This window comes from Triturus cristatus, chromosome 8 (assembly GCF_964204655.1).
Source record: "Triturus cristatus chromosome 8, aTriCri1.1, whole genome shotgun sequence".
Taxonomy (NCBI): domain Eukaryota; kingdom Metazoa; phylum Chordata; class Amphibia; order Caudata; family Salamandridae; genus Triturus; species Triturus cristatus.
The window spans coordinates 72,769,172-72,786,377 of NC_140591.1; the positions used below are offsets into that span (position 1 = coordinate 72,769,172).

Genomic DNA, 17,206 nt, shown 5'->3' on the forward strand with positions numbered 1-17,206 from the left:
AATGGATGCGTCCAGCGGGTTAATGTCATTGTTGTTGCAGTAAATGACAAACCTCTTCCATTTAGCCGCATAGCAAGCTCTGGTAGTGGGTCTTCTGGCCTCCTTGATGATATCCATACAGTCAGGTGGCAGGTTTAGGTAGCCAAACTCAGACTTCAGGAGCCAGATTGCCAGGTTCAACTGTTGCGGATCTGGGTGCTGAATTTCGCCATCGTTCTGCGTCAAAAGTGCGGGTTTGATCCGCAGCCTTTGATGCGGCACCACGGAAAGTTCTAGAAAGGTGGTGTACCATGGTTGGCGCGCCCATGTGGGAGCAACTAGGATGAGGGTCAGTGAGTGTTGTCGCAGTTTGCGTGCCACTAGCGGTATCAATGGCGCTGGGGGAAAAGCGTACGCAAATCTGCCGGACCAGTTCATCCATATCGCATTGCCCTGTGACTGGGGATGTGAGAACCTGGCGGCAAAGCTTTGGCATTTTGCGTTTTCGTTTGTGGCGAATAGGTCTATCTCTGGATGACCCCACTGCTGGAAGTACGGTTGGAGTACTGATGGATGTAGCTCCCACTCGTGCATTTGGTGGCTGTGTCTGCTGAGCAGATCCGCCATCTGGTTGTCCTTGCCCGGGAGGTGTTCCGCCATGAGGAACATATTCCTCTGAATGGCCCACTTCCACATGCTCTGAGCCAGATGAGACAACTGTGGAGAGTGTGTTCCTCCCTGCTTCTGTATGTAGTACATGGTAGTCATGTTGTCCGTCCGGATCAACACGACTTTGTTGCACAAGTGTACTTTGAATGCCTTCATGGCTAGGAAGATTGCCATCAGTTCCAGAACGTTGATGTGCATCTTCTTTTGTTGTGTTGTCCATAGTCCCTGCACTGTGTAAGTGAGTACATGAGCTCCCCAACCCTGGAGAGAGGCGTCCGCTGTCAGTATTATTTGTGGAACAGGCTCGTGGAATGGTCGGCCCTTGCAAAAGGTTTTGTGGATTCCACCAATGCAGAGAGTTGTATGCCCGACCGCTCACCAACACTAGGTCTTTTAATTGTCCGTGAGCCTGATTCCATTGATGTGCTAAGCACTCCTGAAGCGTGCGCATATGTAGTCTCGCGTGCGGGACTATGAAAATGCAGGAGGCCATCATGCCTATCAACTGCATGAACACTCGCGCAGGAAGGGAGGGTTGAGGTTTGAACTTTGAGATCAGCAGTTGCATGCTATTGATCCTCACTAAATTTCGCTGAGCTGTGGCTGCCAGAGTGTCTATGGTCGCGCCCAGGTACTGCCGTACGTGGGCGGGTTGAAGATGTGATTTTGGCTAATTTAGTGAGAATCCCAGACTGTGAAGAAGGTGAATGGTGAGGGACATGTGGCTGGCACATTGCTGGGCTGACTTTGCCTGAACAAGCCAGTCATCCAGGTAAGGGAAGACGTGAATGTGCTGTCTCCGTAGATGTGCAGCCACTGTTGCTAGGCACTTGGTAAAGACCCTGGGTGCGGTTGTTACTCCGAAGGGGAGAACTTTGAATTGATAGTGATGCCCCTGAATAGTGAACCTGAGATATTTCCTGTGTGAAGGGTGTATGGGTATGTGGAAATACGCATCTTTTAGGTCCAGTGTGGCTAGGCAGTCTCCCTGACTGAGTAGCGGGAGAACCTGCTGTAGGGTGAGCATATGGAAATGCTCTGAGAGAATGTAGCGGTTGAGGGGTCTCCGGTCTAGTATAGGTCTGAGCGACCCGTCCTTTTTTGGGATTAAGAAGTACAGAGAGTACACTCCTGTCCCCTGCTGGTTGATGGGCACAACCTCTATTGCACCTTTTTGCAGCATACTTAGCACTTCCTGCTGCAATAACGTCAAGTGCTCTACGGACATAGGACGGTGCTTTGGCGGTATGTTGGGTGGAGTGGACGTTAATTCGAGACAGTAACCGTGCTGGATAATGTCCCTGACCCACCCGTCTGTGGTGATGGCGTTCCACGCTGACAGGAACCGTTGGAGTCTCCCCCCGACAGGTGTTATGTGGTCGGGGGCAGGGAGAGGGCGTCACTGTTTGTTTTTGGGGGAGGACCTGGTGTTGCCGTAACCACGTCCTCTGCCCTTGGTGCTGGAGCCACGATATCCCACCTCTGTTGGTTTTATCATAGGTACTTTGTGTGCCTCCTTTAGTGCATTGCTGCTGTGACCCCTGACCTCTAGCTGCTCCTCTATTCCCGGGGCGACGAAAGGAGCCACTACAAAACTGCTGCGTCTGTAGAGCCCCCATTGATTTCGCAGTGTCAGTGTCTTTTTTAATTTTCTCGAGGGTAGTGTCAACTTCAGGGCCAAATAAATAGTCTGGGTTGACTGGTTGATTTAGGATATTGTTCTGAATCTCCAGCTTGAAGCCTGAGATCCTCAACCATGCATGTCGTCTTAACATGGCGCTTGTGTTAATTTCCCTCGCCGCTGTGTCGGCTGCATCCAGTGCGCACTTGATGGATGCATTGGTAAGGAGTTGTCCCTCTCAGATGAGGAGCTCCGCTGCCTCTTTATGTTCATCTGGCAAATGTTGGAGTAGTGACTCTAGTGTGTCGTAGTGGGACCCATCATAACGGGCCAGGAGTGCCTGTGTGTTGGCAATGCGCCAGATGTTCGCTGCTTGCACTGCAATCCGTTTGCCGGATGTCTCCAGCACCTTGGACTCCTTGTCTGGGGGAGGAGCATCACCTGTTTGAGAGTGGGCTCTTTTGCGAGCATTAGCAACCACCATGGAGTCCAAAGGCAACTGACCCCTGATGTACATAGGGTCTCCGGGTGCAGGCTTGTATTTTTGTTCAATCCTGGGGTTTAGCACCCGCGCCCTGGTTGTTTCTTTAAAAATGTCTTTTGCAGGCTTGAGAACTCCTTTTAACATGGGCAGAGTTTTGACAGTTCTTTCGGAAGAGGCGAAAGTGTCCACCAAGAAGTCTTCTTCGACAGTGTCAGAATGGAGTTCTACCCCATGATTGGCAGCAGCCCGTTCTATGAGGGCATTAAAGGCAGCAGTGTCCTCTGTGGGAGATGTCTTTATGTTATAAAGCTGCGTGTCATGGGTATCTGGTGCGGTACCCTGGTCTGTGGGGTCGTCCCATGCCTGGGTCTTGCAGGTGATCATCAGGATCGATATCCCCAGGGTAGGTGGTATCATCCCCTACATAGTCCTCTACAGCGTCTGCCTCTGAAGGCGTAGGAGAAAAGGACGGTGGATCCTGATGGAAGGGCTGAAAGTTTTCATGAAGCACTGGCTCTGACCCTGCTGGTAATTTGTGTTTGAGAGGAATTTTATAAGCGTCCAATCCCTTCTCTGGTGTGATCTTCCGCTTGTGGAGAATCAACCTACCAGTGTTGGCGTCGATAAATCGTGGCTGTGAAGGCTCGAGATCGGTTTGTCCTGTGGATGGGGACTGTGTTCGGCGGACATGTGTCCGAATCTCGAACAGTTTCGGCGCCGTGGGCGGCGGCAACCCAAACGTGATGTTGCTCGGCGCCGAGGGTGTCTTCGAAGCCTTGTGCGTGTCGGGGCCCGGCGTAGAGTGGAGGGCTGCCCGTTCTCTGATGCGTTGCAACGAGGCCGATACCTGTTGCACGGTGAACGCAGATGGCTCCTTGGAGGTAGGCGTCGAAGCGGCCCCCTGACTTTTTTGCGGTCATGGGGTCATCGATCCGAAGGGAGGTATCGACGCTTGTTGGAGTCGATGACTTGGCAGGTGCCGCCATTTTAGACGTCGAAGCACACTTGGTGGTCGGGGCCGATGTCTTCGGTGCCAGAGGGCGAGGTGCCTTGTGGGGACCGAGGGCTTTTTTCCTTGCCTCTGCACCCGTATCCGCTGCGGTGAGCTCGGCACCGAAATCCCTTTTTGCGCGTTCGGAACCGATGACCTTTGCCGGCGTCGAAGGAGTGGAGGGCTTCGAGGCCTTCGAGCCGATCACAACCAGTCTCACTTTCGTTTGAGGGAACTGGTGCAATGGATGGTTTCGGTTTCACTGAATGGAATCCAGTCTTCGATAATAATGGCTCTTGCAAAATGTTCGAGGCCGGGCCTGAAGGCGGGGCCGAAGAACCATGAGATTGATCTCGGGTAAGGTCCGAAGGCGATCCCTCGACTGGAGCCTTATGACGACTTGTGTTCGACCTCCGTATCGACGGGTGGGCCTAGCTCCTCGCTGGAGCTATCTTCCTCGGCCCCAAAGGCCTCATCGTAGTCTCCTACCTCTTCGACGACGACTTCTCTCTGAAAGATCACCTCATCGTCGTCTTCCGATCGGGAATCGTGTTCGTAAGCGGGGCTGGAGTCTACGTCTTCCACGCTCTCGGCGTCCTAGTCTTCGGTGCTAAAGATGTTAGTCGGGGCAGGCGCCGATTGCTGCGCCTCCAATCTCGCTGCCCGTCTATTCCGGAGAGTCTTCTTTGAGCGGAATCGGGCACAGGCCATACATTTCGACTCATCGTGATCCGGTGAGAGACATTTGTTGCATACCGGGTGGACGTCGATGTGTGGGTATTTCGCGTGGCATAGAGGACACCTTTTGAATGGAGTCCTCGATTCCATCGCTGATCGAATTTCGATGTTCGGACCAAGCGGATCCGAAAAGCTGTAAGAAGGTGCTAAAGCACTAAAGAAACTAGTCGACACCGAACGGGAACAGTACCGACGAGAACTAAAGGCCTTTTGGCCTTAAACTGAATTTTCCTAACTTGAGCTAAGATAAGCACATCCGAACCCAATGGCGGAAAAAAACAATCTAAGGATGGAGAGGATGCCCATGCGCACTATGGTCCAGGGGAGGAGTCACCTATCTCGTGATACTTCGAAGACTCTTCCAGGACAACAATGTGCAATCATCCGGACCCAACACTAGGCGGCGATCTATGCACAGATATGAATTCAGCAGCCCAAATGCCTCGAACCTGTATTAACTTGCTCAATCTCTAGGTGGAGACGAGGAGGGCTGGATGCAACAGTATAATTCGGACTATTAATAAAGCAGGCATAAACAGTCTCTGAATATGAAAGATAGATCTGACCAAATTGGTTTTAGGAATAGTATGTAAATGCTTAGAGTTGTGTCCGGGGATTTTAAGACCGCCGCCTGCAGTCATCATACAACATCATACAAATGTCAGTAGCAACTGCAGAATGAGGTTACTCTACACAGACTAATAAGAAAATGTATATTTGATATGAAACCATGATTGAAGAAGCACTAAGGTTTTGTGTAAAGTATGCATACTAGAGAGAATTGTAAGTTCAAGACACTAGAATTATGGTACAGCTAGAATAAATAGAGTATTTGATGAACTGTAGACCTTTAAAATTTGACACCTGCAGACAAACATGCCCAACAACTCCAACAATCGAGTCTTCTCTAAGGAGGACAACCAAAGGCTGCAAGGGATACACTTTTCTCCTCAAAACACTTCTATATTAAACTAAAAGAGTAGAGCACAACAAGGGAAAAGCTGCTGTGGGACTGCCTCTCAAACTGTATAAGCTGCAGCCACTATAGCGGCAGAGGATGAAGGCTGACAGATTGCTGATTATCAGGTTTCACAGAGGAGACTGAGCAACTTCAACATAATTTACCAAAAGTAGTCAGTTTATTAAAATTTAAAACAAGAACATATAAGCGGAGTAGGAATTGTCTACCTTTGCCTCAATGATTTTAGAGCAAATGCATAACCTGCTGAAAATGCAAAGAGCGCACCTGTAATGTACAGTTTTCTTTCCTCTTGAGGAATTCCACAAATCTGGCCACCACCCCAGGAGTACCGATAACTTCATCAATAGGAGGATTGGGTTCTGTAGAAAACAAAAGTTAAACAATCAGTAATCATCTATTTACAAACAAATCTGTTAGTTATCAAGGAGCCAAGATAGAAAAGAATACTGCCAAGTAGGGCCCCAAGTAATTGTCTCACTGTACAACAAATGGCACACTTGCTGAATCTTGAGTTACCCACTTATGAATATGTATATCCCAGATCTCCAAAAGGATGAAATGAGGAGAAAAAAAATAAGGGAATGCCTGCACAGAGAGGAAAAGCTGGAGCATGCAGCATCCCTACAAATCAGACATATGAGAGGAAGGCACCTTAAATAGGCATGCAACATGTGAACAGGCCTCATTGATCTCTCTCTTTGCAAACACTAGTCATTGAAGCTCAGTGAGAAACTGATCCTTGGAAGGAAGGGCATGTCTTGGAGAGTCATGGCATGCTTTGGCACTAGTCCAGCAGGATAAGACAAAGGCCAGCAAGTGAATCTTCGAAAGATATACTTCAGATGGGTTGCTAATACTTTGCTGCCTGCTATTATGAAATGTTGCTCTATGTAGTAAGCATTACTTTTATATTGCCTTTGACGGAAGTTCAAAACAAAAACAAAGCACTACAGGAAGCTCTTTGCATGGATCCACATTGCAGAGAGGAAAGTGAGTGGAGAAAAGGATTAGGTTACTTACCCAGTGCCAAGAACAGATGTTTACTGGGTAAGTAACATAATCCGTTCGAGGCATGTGTGCTGTAGATACACATACTTTGCTTAGACTATATAGCAATATTCTCCCCAAAGCGGTGGCTAACCAGTAGATATTGCAGTTGTCTCAAAAAGTGTCTTTAGCACTGCATGGCCTACATTGACTTGGCGACTTGCTAACACAGCCACACAATAAATAATGTTTGGTAAATGTGTGTGGTGTGGACCATGTTGCAGCCTTAGAGGTCAGCTATAGGAATGTTACATAAACAAGCCATAGTTGCTCCTATTTTATGAGTGGAATGCGCTCCAGGAGGTATAAAGTTGTTTTCGCTTTAGCATAACAAGTAAGATATATATTTTTTTTTAGGTTTGTTTTGTTCTTCATAATAAAGCATGAATACAAAGCAATAGTAACCAATATAGCAAGACAAAGCGTTAATAAACCAGTATATAGAGAAAAAAGAAGAAAAAGATGACCTACAGCATATAATAGAGTAATCGGAAAAAAAAGGGTGCATAACACTATACTCCTATCATAAGGATCACGTAAAAACCTAACAATTTAAAAAAAAAAAAAAAAAGTCTGAATGCATTTAATAATCCATCTCGAAATGCCAGATTTAGAGATAGGATTGCCCTTGTGAGGTGGAGCAAATGCACCAAACAGTTGCTTTGTTTTATGAAAATCCTTTGTCCTTTCAATATAGTACAATTGCGTTTTTCTGACATCAAGTGTGTGAAGAGCTATTTCTGCCACGGAATGATGCTGAGGGAAGAACTCTGGTAGCTCAGTTGATGGGTTAAGATGAAAAGCAGAAACTACTTTAAGAAGGAATTTTGGATTGGTACGAAGAACTACCTTATCATTATGGAGCTGAAAGAAGGGTTCTTTCAAGGTTAATGCCTGTAGCTCACCAAATCTTCGTAAGAAGTGATAGCAATGAGGAAGGCAACCTTCCATAAATGGAACTGTAAAGGACAATTGTGTAATGGTTCAAAAGGTGGACCCACGAGTCTTGTAAGTCCAATGTTGAGATTGAAACTGGTGCTGGAGGTGTTCTAGGTGGAATGACTTGTTTTAAGCCTTCCATAAAGGCTTTAATCACTGGAACTTTGAACAAAGATAAATGCTGTTTTGCAAATATGCGGCTACTGCTGCAAGGTGAAATCTAACAAATGTGTAGACTAGACCAGCATGCTGTAGATGCAAAAGATATAATGTTTTCTACAGACGCATCAGGAGGATTAATTTAGTTGTATCTACAAGCAAATTAGTATGATTATCATCATCTAAATTAGGTCATGTATGAGGGGACCCCTGAGGTGGAAGTGAATGAATAGGGCTTGTAGCCGTGTCCTTTTTCTTAGGAGGAATCTTATAAGCAGGCCCTCTAAAGGAAGTTTCCGTTTGGATGGTGTCTTAGCTAAAATGTGTCAAGTATCTGGATTGATGTAGATCTTCTTTGTTTAGGATAGGTTCCTGAGACTTTATTTGGCTTTCTTTCGTTATCGAAAGTTTCGGTGGCAAACCGGTCTTGCCTTTAGGAGCGGAAGGCTTTGGTTCCAAACCAGTCGTCTTTCGGAGGGTTTCGGATCCAAAGACGACGATTCTGGACGACTCGATCCAGAGCCAGAAGGCTTGACTGTTTGTTTTGGTGCCGGGCCCGAGGGCAGGGCATCGGAAACATTGTCTCGGTGCTAACCAAGGCCCGAAGGCAGAGGTGGTGCCGAAGCCTTATGCTTGATGGAAAACGTTTTTTTGGGTAAAGGGTTGTTAGTACTCACAGTACCCTGTCCTGGAGGCACGACTCCAAATCAATCTCCAGTTCAGAATCAGATTCTGAAACAGAGCAGGCTACTTCCTCTTCTGCTGCTAATGCTTCGTCCTCTTCATGTTCGGATTCTTCCTCGAAGATATACGAAGTATGCGGAATGCTTTGGTGTTGCATTTCTCTTCGTCGAGTCCCGACGATCGTGTAGACTCTTTTTCGACCGGAACGACTTACAGGCAGCACAGTCTTCTTCCTTGTGCTCTGGTGAGAGGCACAAATTACAACATTTATGTAGGTAGGTGCAAGGGTACTTGGAGTGACAGAGTATAATGGATACAACTATGAGGTAGCATGCTTGGCGGACTAGTACTAGTGTTCTAGGGAGAACATCAGATTACTTTTATGTAGTTATGTTAGAGTGCCCAGTCAGAGCCAACCAGGAGTGGGAATTTATGGGAGGTAGAAAAAGGTTGTCGGTGAGGGGCAACATGCTCTATGTCACGAGCAGCCATTCAGGTCTGACCACAAGGAGAGTTCATAAATGTTATTTTGTTGTTTAGGGAACAGGAGATGAAGCGATTTCAGCTAACACAGACAGTACCGAGAAGGGAGAAATCCTTGAAGTTAAGACTAAACTCACTCCTTAAATTCAACTGAAAGCGGAGGCAAGATCAAGACAAAGAAATGCTAACAAAGAAAAAAAAGACATGAACAGCCAGAAAACACGGACGTCTGTGAAATGACTCAGAAGTGCTGCAGAAACTAATCACAGCAGTCCAAGATTGAAGAATAGTCGAAGCCGACACTAATCAACTAGAAAGATGAATCAGTAATAATTGCTCGTCCAGCGAGCATGTTAGAACGCTGCGTACTGGCAGGAGAAGCGAGAAAACTCACTTGTTATTCTAGTAATTTGAATCACAGGAACCATTAAATCAATTCATAGACAAAGAATATGTTCACCTGCATTTTGGATACCCAAGCACTTGTTCCATCTAATCTAAAGCACATTATTTTTTTAAGCTAACCAATTAAACTTCAAAATAAAAGGAGAGCATTGGCATGGTGTTTTGTTTGCTTGTTTTTTTTTTTTTTTAAAGAAAAATTTAAGAAAAGGGGGCAGATAGGTAGCAAACTGCACTGTGCATTAAAGCTCTGACAGGTGGGCCTCAATATTTTGCGGCAGAGTGCAATTTTTATAGGTTAATTTGGTTTTCTCAAGTTCGCCATCCTAGTTTTGATGCAACCAACATATGACGCTCCATGAATTCAGCGGGGAATCCCTGTCAGAGAACTGAAATTCCAGGGATGTAACTTTCGTTCTTATTCACCATATCCCCACTGGTAACAGCCGAACTTCCAACGGGAGCCACCGAATAGCTGCATTTAAAGGTGTTGCAGATGTTCCACATTTGTGAAACTCCTCATTCTGATCTCACTGAAAACCAGCTGTATCATTTACAAAACCATTAAAGTGGCATCTCCCACTTATCTGGACAACAGCTCTCCGCCTCAGGAGCATCTCTGCACTCCCGCAGCCAGGACACCATAAAAGTAGAAAGAAAGAAAAAAGTACTTGTAATCTTACTTCTACATTGAAGGTATCTTTGTGTTCGTCAAATTTATAAGCTGCCAAAACGCAGAAATAACCTTCATAAATTAAAACATGCCAGCTACTTCAATAACATTGGAGTATCTAAAGGAAAGTAGACTGAATTGTTATATTTGACTGTGCAAACTCCTACGCCATAGAGAAATAAGAAGGAAAAGGGGCATGTCAGGTTAAAAGTCTACTAGGTTGAAAAAATAGTTTTTTTAAAGGAATCTGTAGGTTCTATGTCCCAGCATGCACTGTAGTGGCAGTTATGCCATTATTCTTTAAGGAGATTTTCAGAATTTTAAAAGAAAAGTAATATGCTGCTGGAATAACTGACAATCCAGGAGGAGGGAGCGTTATGTAGAACTTCAGTGAAGATGCTTACGGTGCAGAACTAGGATTACATTTTCTTCTCTATTGTCAAATATTCAGTCAAACAGAAAAGAATAGCAAGCTTAACTCAAAAATGTTCAAGTGTCAATAAATTACTGAAATAAAGAATTTGGTATGGCTCACTAACAATCATTCAAGAGATTCTTCAAAGCAGCTTGGCCAACTAAAGTGCGGTAACTGATCATAAAGGGCAATGTATAAGACTTTCCATTTGGCAATGGATTGACTGGAGGAAACCATGGCAACATGGAGGGCCATATTTAGCAAGGAGCTGATTAATTGTATGCAAGGAATAGATAAAATCTTGTGTTAAGAGAGGAATTACTTTTCTGCTGGAGAAAAGGGATTACTGTTGACAAGTACAGCAATTGCAAGTGAGATGCTGTAATGAGACATTATGTTATCTGAGTTTGCAACACTGACATTGAGCAAGGTCAGCCGGGAAGGCTACTTGCAGGAAACAGAAGATTAGATTAACCACATAGGATAATATATATATATATATGTGAGAGAGAGAGAGAGAAGAGAGAGAGAGAGAGAGAAGAGAGAGAGAAAGAGAGAGAGAAGAGAGAGAGAGAGAAGAGAGAGAGAGAGAGAGAGAGAGGAGAGAGAGAGAGAGAGAGAGAGAAAGAGAGAGAGAGAGAGAGGAGAGAGAGGAGAGAGAGGAGAGAGAGGAGAGAGAGGAGAGAGAGGAGAGAGAGGAGAGAGAGGAGAGAGAGAGAGAGAGGAGAGAGAGGAGAGAGAGAGAGAGAGAGAGAGAGAGAGAGAGAGAGAGAGAGAGAGAGAGAGAGAGAGAGAGAGAGAGAGAGAGAGAGAGAGAGAGAGAGAGAGAGAGAGAGAGAGAGAGAGAGAGAGAGAGAGAGAGAGAGAGAGAGAGAGAGAGAGAGAGAGAGAGAAAGAGAAAGAGAAAGAGAGAGAGGAAAATTAAACACTAAGCTGGCAGCCACTTTCTGGAACACCTGAAGCATCTTGAGGTGGTGGGCTGGTATGCATACATTTCCACAGTCTAGCCTGCCTGCTAGTGATGAGGGCTTGAGTGTCAGTTTTCTGAGCATCTTTAGGGATGCCATGCACAGACCAGTTACTACTATGAGCTGGCTGTCCGAGATGATGCCCAGATTCTTGGAGAATTACACCAGCTGAGGCAGAAAGGGGGTCCTAGATCTTCGGGCAACCAGGCATTGGACAAAAGGAACATGCAATCGCTGAATATGACTATTTTTGTGTGGCTGCAATCAGGGCTGGTTTAGTAGTGCGACTGACCCTAAACCCGGTTTCAGAAGCATCAAGAAGAAGATTGCAGGCCTTGAGGTAGCAGGTGATTTTCAAACTGACCAGTTTTTCAAGTACTCAGGCCGTATAGGAGAAAACAGATTGGTCTAAATTGGCTAGGACTTTAGGTCGTCCGAGATTTTCTTGAGTAGGAGCTGGACCACGGCAAGTTTCCATTCCATGTGGTAGGAAAGTGCCAGCAGCAAAAAGCACCTTCTTTCGTTAGTGAAAAGTGGGAGGAAGATCCAGGGTTAAACTAGCACAGGGTGAGAGCAGAATGCTTAGACTTACCTGACCCCAAGTGCGAAGACTTGGATTCAGAAGAACGATGGTGACTGCTCCGCGACTGGTCCTTCGACCTCTCACGGGACCAGGACGACTGCCAGACTTCCTGCAACTTTCATGACCGCTCCTGCAAAGTTTTCGGCGCCATGGCCCAGCAGTCGGGACGCCCCACGCAGTAGAGACACACATGGTGTGGGACCGTCACAGACATCATGCGGTGACAGTCCCCACAGTTCTTGAAGCCGTGCATTCCTACAACACCAGGATTTGATCGACTCGAAGAAATGGAGACAAACGGCCTTGAAAAAACTCAGTCAAAAAAATGACTGGGGGTACTTGCTCTTCCCGGATCAGCGCTTGCTGGCGGGGAAAAAGAAAACGGATGTCAGAGCGTGTGGGCGTAGCTAAGTAGCTCCAGCGACGTCATCCCGGTGCCAACTATGCCAATGATGCACACGGAGCCGCACGATGACGCCTACCGACGCGCAAGGGTACTGCTGACGAAAACTTTCGATCACTAAGTGTTTCTTTCAGATACACCTGCGCACAAACATCCCTTTCATACATCTTTCTCCTTCCACATCCTTAGGCACAGAGCGTAGAACAAATTGCTTGAGACAGTGTGCGGATTCCAACCTTGGAACCTTTTCAGATGGTAAAAAGGCAACTCTGCAAAATAAGAAGGTGGGAGGGAAGTGAGGAATCCACGCTTAGAGGATCCAGTGGAAAGATAATTAAGTAGATAACTAGTTTTTCTGATAGATACTTCTCAGCGCAAATTCCTCTACATTACAATAGGTACCCCAGAAGGACCTCCCAAAGGTGGAGGGCATTGGGAGTACACTCAGACCAAAGCCCCCTAAAGACGGATAAGTTACTTACCTGTAATCCTAGCTCTTTTCCAGGGCTACTCAAAGGCATAAGCACTGAAAATATATATTATATATATAAAAATAAACAAATAAAATAGATCGCCATCTGGTGCTGGGCCCGGATGTTTGCAGTTTGTTTTTCCTCTTGGAAAGTCTTCGGAAGTCACGAGGTCGGTGACTGCTCCCTTGGATCGTATTGTGCATGGGCTTCGGCTCCATCCTCAGACTGTTTTTCGCCAGCAGGGAAAGATGGAGCGTAACAACAACAGTGAAGAAATCCATGTGTGTTGTATCTAAATAAGATAGACTGGAACAGATACAGGTAGCCGGGTGGGCGTGTGTAGATCTGCAGCTCTACATGCCAAGAACAGATGCATACTGGTAAGTAGCATATTCCGTTCGAGGCATATGAGCTGCAGATTACACACTTTTGCATAGACTATATAGCAGTTCCCACCTTAGCGGCGACCACCGGTATCTGTTGCAGTGGTTTGAAATAGTGTTTTTAGTACAGCCTGGCCCACACTAGCTTGTTGCTTGGTTTGCACATCTACACAGTAGTGTTTAGTGAAAGTGTGCGGTGTTGACCATGTAGCTGCTTTGCAGATATCATCTAATGGGATGTAATTAGAAAAGCCATAGAAGCCCCTATCTTCCGTGTAGAATGGGCTTTAGGGGGAACGGATAGCGTTCGTTTTGCTTTGTGGTAGCAAATCTGGATGCATTTTACAATCCACCTAGCTATCCCTGATTTTGAGATGGGGTTACCCTTGTGTGGTGGAGAGAAAGAGACAAACAGTTGTTTGGTCTTTCTGAAAGGTTGTGTTCTTTGGATATAGTAAAGTAAGGCTCGTTTGACATCTAGCGTGTGTAGAGCCCTTTCTGCAACAGTCTGAGGTTGCGAGAAAAATACCGGTAATTCTACAGATTGGTTTAGGTGAAAAGGGGAAATTACTTTAGGTAGGAATCTTGGGTTGGTACTGAGAACAACCTTGTTCTGGTGCATTTGAAGAAAAGGTTCTTGTATGGTAAGTGCTTGTATCTCACTGACCCTTCTAAGGGAAGTGATGGCTACAAGGAAAGCTGTTTTCCATGTGAGAAATTGCAGTTCGCTTTTATGCAAAGGTTCGAAGGGCGGCCCCATTATCCTTGTGAGAACGATATTTAAGTTCCACACAGGTGAGGTGGTACTCTGGGGGGAATTATTCTTTTTAGGCCTTCCATGAAGGCTTTAATGGCAGGTACTCTGAAAAGTGATAGGTGCTGCCTGTTTTGTAGGTAAGCTGCAATTGCTGCGAGGTGTAGCCGAATGGAGGTATATGCTAGATTACACCTTTGTAGGTGGAGTAAGTAGCATATGACGTGTTGTATAGACACGTCTAGAGGATTGATTGTGTTATGGCAATAAACAACAAATCTTTTCCACTTGGCAGCGTAGCAGGCTCTAGTGGTAGGGCGTCTAGCTTCTCTGACGACGTTCATAGAGTCAGGGGGAAGGTTTAGGTATCCAAATTCTAGGATTTCAGGAGCCAGATCGCAAGGTTGAGCTGAGCTGGGTCCGGGTGCCTGATCTCTCCATGGTTCTGGGTTAGGAGGCATGGTGAGAGGTGTAGCTTTTGGTGTGGTACTACCAAGAGTTCCAGCAGCGTGGTGTACCACGGTTGTCTGGCCCATGTGGGAGCCACTAGGATCAGCGTGAGGGAATGCTGTTGTAGCTTTCGCACCACTAATGGAATTGGTGGGAGAGGTGGAAAAGCGTACGCAAATTTGCCTGACCAGTTCATCCATATCGCATTTCCTTTGGACAATGGGTGTGGGTATCTGGCGGCGAAGCTTGGGCATTTTTTGTTTTCGTGGGTGGCAAATAGGTCTATTTGTGGATGCCCCCATGTTTGAAAGAACGGGTGAAGAACCTGCGGGTGAAGTTCCCACTCGTGGATCTGTTGCGTCTGTCTGCTGAGCAGATCTGCCATGGTGTTTTGGACTCCTGGGACATGTTGGGCTAGGAGAAAGATTGTGTGGAATTGCCCATCTCCATATGCTCTGTGCTAGTTGAGAGAGCTGTGGAGAGTGTGTGCCGCCTTGTTTTTGAATGCAATACATGGCCGTCATGTTGTCTGTGCGAATGAGGACTGCCTTGCCTGAAATCTGTCTGAAAAGATTTTAGGGCTAGAAAGATTGCTAGTAACTCCAGATGGTTGAGATGGAGTAACTTTTGTTGCGGCGTCCATGTGCCCTGCACTGTGAGGTGTAATAGATGAGCTCCCGGGTCCAGGAACGGTCGACCTTTGGAAAGGTTTGTGGTGTTCCACCACTGCAGAGAGCGATGGGTGCGACCGTCTACCAACACCAGATCTGTTAGTTGCCCCTGGGCCTGGTTCCATTGGCGCGCTAAGCACTCTTGGAGTGAACGCATCTGGAGTCTTGCGTGGGGCACTATGAAAATGCAAGAGGCCATCATCCCTATCAGTTGCATAAACACTCTTGCTGGGAGGGAGTGGTGAAGTATGAATCTTTGTCGCAAAGCTTGAATGCTTGCAATCCTGGTCGGATTGGGGTAGGCTATTGCTTTTGAGGTGTCTAAGGTGGCACCGAGGTATTGTTTTATGTGGGATGGTGTTAGCTGGGACTTTTGGTGGTTCACCGTGAAGCCTAGTTGGTGAAGTAGTTGGATTGTAGTGGCGGTGTGGTGTACACATTGGTTGTAGGACGTGGCTTTTATCAGCCAGTCGTCCAAGTATGGCAAGACGTGAATGTCCTGTCTTCTGAGGTGTGCCGCCACTACCGCTAGGCACTTGGTGAATACCCGTGGTGCTGTTGTGACTCCGAATGGGAGCACCTTGAACTGGTAGTGTTGCCCGTCCACTACAAATCTGAGGTACTTTCTGTGAGCATGGTGTACTGGAATGTGGAAGTATGCGTCTTTCAAGTCCAGTGTGGTGAGGAAGTCGTTCTGGGAGAGGAGCGGAAGCACCTGCTGAAGCGTTACCATGTGAAAATGGTCTGAATGTATGCATGTGTTTAGGGGCCGGAGATCTAGAATAGGTCGTAGAGTCTCGTCCCTTTTTGTTGTTAGAAAATATAGGGAGTAGACCCCTAAATTTTGCTGATTGACAGGAACTTGTTCTATTGCATGTTTTTGTAGGAGGGAGATTACCTCCTGTTTTAGTAATGTGGAATGTTCTTGTGACATTGGGCGTTGCCTGGGTGGAATGTTTGGGGGGGGGGGTAGATGTTAATTCCAGGCAGTATCCTGACCGAATAATTTGCGCCGGAGTGATATCCTCCACATCTGAGTCGTCGGCCTCGGAAGCACTGACGAGGTCCTCTTCGGTGCGCTGCGGTCCCGGATCTTCGATGTCGTCTCCGAAAATGTCGACTGGAACGGAGGTCGAGGATTGTGCCGTGTTTCGTCTGGCTCTTCGGTCCCGAATAGTCTTTTTCGGTCTGAAAGACTTACAGGCCGGACAGTCACGAGCCTCGTGTTCAGGGGAGAGGCAGAGGTTGCATACCTCATGAAGAACGGTGTGGGGGAATTTGGACCCACATCGAGGGCACTTCTTGAATGCAGTCCTTGCCATAAGCCGGGAACGGAGCTTCGGTAGGCCCGAAGGCCGCCGTCGACGACTGGAACCTAAGATTTGTCGATGAGAAGGTGCGTTGATTGAGGAGATCGCGATCGAAACAATACCGCGATGTGAGGTGAGGATTCCGCTTAGATCGTTGAACTGGAATGTTCGGAACAGAGTGCGAAGATTACATCCGAGCCCGATGGCGGAAAAAAAACAATCTGAGGATGGAGCCGAAGCCCATGCGCAATACGATCTAAGGGAGGAGTCACCGACCTCGTGACTTCCAAAGACTTTCCAAGAGGAAAAACAAACTGCAAACATCCGGGCCCAACACCAGATGGCGATCTTTGCAAAAGTGTGTAATCTGCAGCTCTCAGTAGATAGTTATAGTTAGGACCGTGTTTCCAAAGGAAATCTGAAAATTCTATTTTGAATAACTTTGGCGCCGGTTGACGAATCCTCAAGAAATTTTCAAAACTAATGGGGCGCTCCGCTCAGCTCCTACCCTGAAAGTCTCGAGGCGATTCGTCAAGTGGGGGGGTCGAGAGAAAAAGGGGGCTCCCAAAATGCGTTTTCCCCATGCATTTTCCCAAAGGACCTTTAGTCGAAGGTACAGCCCAAACGGCTGAACAGAATTACTTGAAATTTGGCAAAGAGGTAGTCCTCAGGTCAGGGAAGTGCCTTTTGCAGGTCTGGTGTCAATCTGTTCAGTAGTTCCTGAGAAAATAGCATTTAAAAGCATATAAATATCTATAAGCGCGCACCGTGCGAGCACCCCAACGTGCGCGAGCGTAATTCTGATTGGTGGTTACATGTTAGTCAACGTTCGAATCTGTCGAAATCAGGAAGTGTCGGCCGCCATTTTGTTTGTTTTCAGTGCGAGAGTGAAAAAGGAAGGTGGCGAACGTGAAAAGGGACAGGGTAGAGAGTTCCTGACCCCCT

General features: G+C 46.7%; 1 protein-coding gene across 1 annotated transcript in view; it reads right to left on the reverse strand.

Annotated features, from left to right (window-relative positions):
- KPNA1 (karyopherin subunit alpha 1) overlaps nt 1–17,206 on the reverse strand; it is a 311,573-nt gene that overhangs the window by 197,631 nt on the left and 96,736 nt on the right. Inside the window, exon 5 of the mRNA XM_085621023.1 lies at nt 5,729–5,823. Coding sequence (XP_085477149.1) covers nt 5,729–5,823 — 95 coding nt within the window. The remainder of the gene's footprint in view (nt 1–5,728; nt 5,824–17,206) is intronic.